General features: G+C 45.1%; 1 protein-coding gene across 1 annotated transcript in view; it reads left to right on the forward strand.

Moving 5' to 3' along the window:
• Positions 1 to 4,843, forward strand: part of LOC140069265 (NACHT, LRR and PYD domains-containing protein 3-like) — a 48,805-nt gene extending 43,962 nt beyond the window's left edge. The window contains exon 11 of the mRNA XM_072114745.1: positions 2,763 to 4,843. Coding sequence (XP_071970846.1) covers positions 2,763 to 2,850 — 88 coding nt within the window. The 3' untranslated portion in view covers positions 2,851 to 4,843. The remainder of the gene's footprint in view (positions 1 to 2,762) is intronic.
• Positions 4,844 to 7,163: the final 2,320 nt, after the last annotated feature.

A 7,163-nucleotide genomic window follows, 5' to 3' on the forward strand; every position in this document is an offset into this window, starting at 1 on the left:
TACGCCTTGGAGGTTCTTGCCTGCCCTGCCGCTAGCGTGTTGTCCGAGCGGGTTTTCAGTGCAGCTGGTGGCATCATCACCGATAAGGGTACACGCCTGTCGACTGACAAGCTGACGCTTATCAAGATGAATAAAGCCTGGATTTCTCAGGATTTCCATTCTCCACCAGGTGAAAGAAGCTCAACCTGAATAATGTATGCACTCCTCCTCCTCATTTTCTTTTTCTTCTTCTTCATTTTAAACATTCGAGGTGTTAACAGCAGAAGGGGAGCCCAAACACCACACCCAAATTTGGGTCTGAAGTCCTTTCTCGGGGACATAAAGCTTCAATGTTTTATGTAGCAATAAAAAAAGGAACACAAAATGGATTTTGTTCCATACATACTTTGAGGGGTATAAAAAAAATATTTTTTGTGCTTCCTGTCTCCCAAAAAATGTAATAAATGGCATTCAAAAAGTCAGATTTTGGCCCAAAAAATACCACTTAAATTACACAGCCACAACCTCCAACTCTCCCTGTTGATGGCACAGACATCACACCCATGTCCACCCAACACACTGGGGCTCATTTACTAAGGAGCCGATTCGCGTTTTCCCGACGTGTTACCCGAATATTTCCGATTTACGCCGATTTTCCCTGAATTGCCCCGGGTTTTTGGCGCACGCGATCGGATTGTGGCACATCGGCGCCGGCACACACGCGACGGAAATTGGGGGGGCGTGGCCGAACGAAAACCCGATGGATTCGGAAAAACCGCCGCATTAAAAAAAAGCTGGACTCGCGCTTACCTGCACCCACGATGGCTCGGTGAACTCCAGTGCGTTCCGATGCTCTTCAGCGCAGCAGCGACACCTGGTGGACGTCAGAGGAACTACCTTAGTGAATCCCGGCCGGACCCGAATCCACCCCAGAGAACACGCTGCTGGATCGCGAATGGACCGGGTAAGTAAATCTGCCCCACTGACTTATCCTCCAGGACCAGTGATGACATCGTTGCAGGGATTGTTGTCTAGAATAAAATATTATTTACATATAGATGGCAAGACCTGTGATGATGTCATCAAAGGTCCTGGAGGATTATTAGTAGTTTGTTTCTGACGTACAAGTTTGGTCACATGCCTTTACTACACAAAGCATTGTGTTTTTCTCCCCATGATCCTCTTTGCCTTAGCACTAGTCAATTGAAACTTCCGTAAGGGTAAAGTTTACTGTCAAATAAAGTTGCTTTTATCCAGGGTTCCTCATTTTAAAAAGGTTTATATTGTCTCTTCCCATCTACACTTCCATATGTTTTTACATATATAATTCATTTGAGTCTATCTGTCAGGTATGTGGAGTCTATAGAATTGACGTGTGGCCTCCAGCTGCACCAGACATGGAAAATGAAGGCCAGAGTTGTACCGATTCCTCCTCGTACTGATCAATTTACTGTCTAACCTTAAAGAAAACCTACCACTTGTAGTGGCAGGTTTCCGATGGCAATACCGGGCACCAGCTCAGGGTGAGCTGGTGCCGGAGCTTATTTTAGTTAGTGTTTTAAACCGCGGTATCGCGGTTTAAAACACTTTTTAAACTTTATAGCCGGCGCAGGCAGGTACGCGCTGGGCGCTTACCATGCGCGCGGCTACATAGGAAGTGAATGAGAGCCGCGTGCACGGTAAGCGCCGAGCGCGTACCTGCCTGCGCCGGCTATAACGTTTAAAACACTAACTAAAATAAGCTCCGGCACCAGCTCACCCTGAGCTGGTGCCCGGTATTGCCATCGGAAACCTGCCACTACAAGTGGTAGGTTTCCTTTAAACACCACATAACACATAGGGCCACATGTATCACTCGTTTTTTCTGTTGTTTTTGTGCCTTTTCATTCAGGAACACCGTTTTTGCGCCATTTTTGCGACTAAACGCCAAACTAGCCGCGCAGCAAAAATAACCAGCTTTCCCTCATCTATCTTACCAATCCAGATGTTTTGCTGCGCCTAATGTTATTCATTCAACATTTTCATTTAGGCGCAAAAACGGGCGCAAAAACACTCCAGCCCGAAGGTGGCATTAACCGAGAAGAAAGCACTGAGCCCCTTTGCAGAACAGCTCATTTCTAGCAGCACAGCTCAGCCAGACACTGGTACAGATAATAGATACATTAGATACACTGCAGACACTAGAACAGATAATAGATACATTAGATGCTCTGCAGACAGGAGCTGCAGACTATTTACAAATCATCACCTTCTATTTACAAAACATTCTGCAAAATCCTGAGCTCACAGCAAGAGCAAAAGGAGTTAGGAGAAGTTTGCAGAATGTTGCAGATACTACATACAAGTGTCCCCCATGTAATTCTGCACAGTATCACCAGTGTGTCTGAGGGGATACTGTGCAGAATTACAGGGGTGCAGCAGGAGACCAGCACTGGGGGATCCCCTCCAGGAGAAGCCCCTGCTGAGGAGGTCACTGGGTTCTGGGTGTCACACACCTGGGTGCTGCTGTGAGTGTTATCTTCATTCTGGGCTGTGGGAGAAGCAGAGAGGAGCTTGTAGCAGGATCACATGTAAGTGCCCGGATCTAACATTGCACCTAAACTGTTTTAAAGTAAAGTGATTAATAAGAGGCAGGAAATTACCTTATCACAGATGGTTGTAGCTTGTGATATTTCTGGCAAAACAGTGCGCCAGAATTTAGGCGCAACTACTACACTTAAGCGCACAAAAGTGATAAATGTGGCCCATAGTCTCTAGTACTGGTGATTCTGGTTTTCTTGCAGTTTGGAAAGAAATCGCTTGTCTAACAAGGAGGAGAAAGCTTTGAAGAACCTGGGGATGGCCAAGCCAAGTCTCAAGATAACGTACTGAATAAACAAGACGCCGGATTGAGGCTCAAGGACAAGATGACGGGTGGAGGCTCCTTCATGGATTGTGTGCACAGTTTCTCCTTGTGTAAGTGCTTTGTGGATACAATCGAAGAGCACAGTGGCCACCGCTGCAGAAATGTTGGTCTTCAACGTCCACTGATGGCCACCGATTGACCACAAAGATCATGTGGCTTATTGGACATCATGCCACAGGAACCTTTCATTTATTTTATTTTATTCTATGGCCAGGCCCTGTGGCACAGTTTTTATGCCCTAATACCAAGTTGTATGGAAATCAGGATGTGTAAAAACCAGGCATCAGGGCTGTAGAGTCCATCCTTCCCTTTCGATTCCTTGACTTCCAACTCAAGCTCCACCAAAATGGCCACCAACTCCATAGCGCTCATTTATCTTTATTTCTTTATTTCCTCTTTCTTTAGACTTTTTTGAAATGTGCACTGAAGACATCAGTTTATCTTCGATTCCAGTTGTGCTAAATGTCCCAAATGACAGTTATCCTTCAAATTGTCTTAAATTCTTAACCTCTTACTTTGAAATTTTTAGTGTCACGGGTGCTCCTGCGACCAATCACCCGGGTGGCAGGCGCACCCATGCCCCTCTCCTCTGCTCCCGCCCCCGGCGTTCCACTCACCTCCCCAGGATCCAGCAATAACACCCTAGGGCATGCGCACGGCAGCTTCAAGAAATTTAAAGGGTCAGCACGCCAATAATTGGCCCTGGCCGGCCAGCCATACTGCTTAAATTCCAGCACCTTCCTGTGTCCCTTCTGTGCCTCAAAGCCTTAGAGAAAGCTCCCTAGCCATTATCCTGTGTTCCTGTGTCTCCTGCGTTCCTGTGTCTCCTGCGTTCCTGTGTTACCTGTGTTCCTCAGTGTTCCTGTGTTACCAGTGTTCCTGCGTTTCCAGTGTTCCTCCGTGTTGCTGTGTTACCAGTTTTCCTCCATGTTGCTGTGTTCCTGTGTCCGGTGTGCCTGTGTTCCCGTTCCCATCTTCCTGGACCTTCCATTGCTGACCGCGGATTGGACGTGAAGTTGCATCTCTGCCGCCTATCCTGACCCTGTGCCTGGACCTGAGACTGTCTCCTGCTAAGGTACCTCGACCTCGGCTGCCACTGCGGGCAAGTCGCACCTGTGGAACGACCTGGTGGTACCACGCCGCAGCAAGTCCAACCCACTTTACAGCGGGCTCTGGTAAAGACCAGGTGCCACTTAGACTCTGGTCCCAGGTGTCGGCTAGCACCATCATCTCCCACGGCGGTCCAATGGATTCGCCCATCCCGAATCCTGATAGTCTGTTAGTCTGATTTATTGCTGTTTTAGCTCCTATCAGTCAGTGATGGTCAGTGTAAGATTCCAGAGTGTGAGCGGGGACTCTCTAAGCAGAAACTTTATGATCTCTCTGTACTGTGTGCTGACAATGTGCTTAGTTAATCAGGGTACAAGGTTTATATACACTTTTATTTACCTTCTGAACATTAACACTTATCTGACGCATAGAGATGAGGCAAATCAGAGATGAGATCCATGAGATGCATATTATACACAATTACATCAGTTCTGCTATAAAGACCTTATATGTCTTTATGTTGTAGAGTAATTCTCTGTAAACTGCCGCTTGCCGGCAAGAAGTGCCTGTGTCTGAGCTGGTCTTGTAATGCAGGGGGAGGGGCCAGATGCAGAGGACACTGCAGTGTGCAGACAAGAGAAGATATTCATGAGAAGAATCCGACCATAGTCAGAAGATTTATAGACGTAATTAGGGGCAACCAGATTGTACAATGAGTACAGATCATGTAGTAGATGTATCCTGCAGTCCTATGTAACACCACAGATAACACAGTGATATCTCGGAGTACAGATCATGTAGTAGATGTGTCCTGCAGTCCTATGTAACACCACAGATAACACAGTGATATCCCTGAGTACAGATCATGTAGTAGATGTGTCCTGCAGTCCTATGTAACACCACAGATAACACAGTGATATCTCTGAGTACAGATCATGTAGTAGATGTGTCCTGCAGTCCTATGTAACACCACAGATAACACAGTGATATCTCTGAGTACAGATCATGTAGTAGATGTGTCCTGCAGTCCTATGTAACACCACAGATAACACAGGGATATCTCTGAGTACACATCATGTAGTAGATGTGTCCTGCAGTCCTATGTAACACCACAGATAACACAGTGATATCTCTGAGTACAGATCATGTAGTAGATGTGTCCTGCAGTCCTATGTAACAGCACAGATAACACAGTGATATCTCTGAGTACAGATCATGTAGTAGATGTGTCCTGCAGTCCTATGTAACACCACAGATAACACAGTGATATCTCTGAGTACAGATCATGTAGTAGATGTGTCCTGCAGTCCTATGTAACACCACAGATAACACAGTGATATCTCTCTGAGTACAGATCATGTAGTAGATGTGTCCTGCAGTCCTATGTAACACCACAGATAACACAGTGATATCTCTCTGAGTACAGATCATGTAGTAGATGTGTCCTGCAGTCCCATGTAACACCACAGATAACACAGTGATATCTCTGAGTACAGATCATGTAGTAGATGTCACCTGCAGTCCTATGTAACACCACAGATAACACAGTGATATCTCTGAGTACAGATCATGTAGTAGATGTGTCCTGCAGTCCTATGTAACACCACAGATAACACAGTGATATCTCTGAGTACAGATCATGTAGTAGATGTGTCCTGCAGTCCTATGTAACACCACATATAACACAGTGATATCTCTGAGTACAGATCATGTAGTAGATGTGTCCTGCAGTCCTATGTAACACCACAGATAACACAGTGATATCTCTGAGTACAGATCATGTAGTAGATGTGTCCTGCAGTCCTATGTAACACCACAGATAACACAATGATATCTCTGAGTACAGATCATGTAGTAGATGTGTCCTGCAGTCCCATGTAACACCACAGATAACACAGTGATATCTCTCTGAGTGCAGATCATGTAGTAGATGTGTCCTGCAGTCCTATGTAACAGCACAGATAACACAGTGATATCTCTGAGTACAGATCATGTAGTAGATGTGTCCTGCAGTCCTATGTAACGTCACACATAACACAGTGATATCTGAGTACAGATCATGTAGTAGATGTGTCCTGCAGTCCTATGTAACGTCACACATAACACAGTGATATCTGAGTACAGATCATGTAGTAGATGTGTCCTGCAGTCCTATGTAACACCACAGATAACACAGTGATATCTATGAGTACAGATCATGTAGTAGATGTGTCCTGCAGTCCTATGTAACACCACAGATAACACAGTGATATCTCTGAGTACAGATCATGTAGTAGATGTGACCTGCAGTCCTATGTAACACCACAGATAACACAGTGATATCTCTTAGTACAGATCATGTAGTAGATGTGTCCTGCAGTCCTATGTAACACCACAGATAACACAGTGATATCTCTGAGTACAGATCATGTAGTAGATGTGTCCTGCAGTCCCATGTAACACCACAGATAACACAGTGATATCTCTGAGTACAGATCATGTAGTAGATGTGTCCTGCAGTCCTATGTAACACCACAGATAACACAGTGATATCTCTGAGTACAGATCATGTAGTAGATGTGACCTGCAGTCCTATGTAACAGCACAGATAACACAGTGATATCTGTGAGTACAGATCATGTAGTAGATGTGTCCTGCAGTCCCATGTAACACCACAGATAACACAGTGATATCTCTGAGTACAGATCATGTAGTAGATGTGTCCTGCAGTCCTATGTAACACCACAGATAACACAGTGATATCTCTGAGTACAGATCATGTAGTAGATGTGTCCTGCAGTCCTATGTAACACCACAGATAACACAGTGATATCTCTGAGTACAGATCATGTAGTAGATGTGTCCTGCAGTCCTATGTAACACCACAGATAACACAGTGATATCTCTCTGAGTACAGATCATGTAGTAGATGTGACCTGCAGTCCTATGTAACACCACAGATAACACAGGGATATCTCTGAGTACAGATCATGTAGTAGATGTGTCCTGCAGTCCTATGTAACACCACAGATAACACAGTGATATCTCTGAGTACAGATCATGTAGTAGATGTGTCCTGCAGTCCTATGTAACACCACAGATAACACAGTGATATCTCTGAGTACAGATCATGTAGTAGATGTGTCCTGCAGTCCTATGTAACACCACAGATAACACAGTGATATCTCTGAGTACAGATCATGTAGTAGCTGTGTCCTGCAGTCCTATGTAACACCACAGATAACACAGT

This window comes from Engystomops pustulosus, chromosome 7, assembly GCF_040894005.1.
Source record: "Engystomops pustulosus chromosome 7, aEngPut4.maternal, whole genome shotgun sequence".
Taxonomy (NCBI): Eukaryota; Metazoa; Chordata; class Amphibia; order Anura; family Leptodactylidae; genus Engystomops; species Engystomops pustulosus.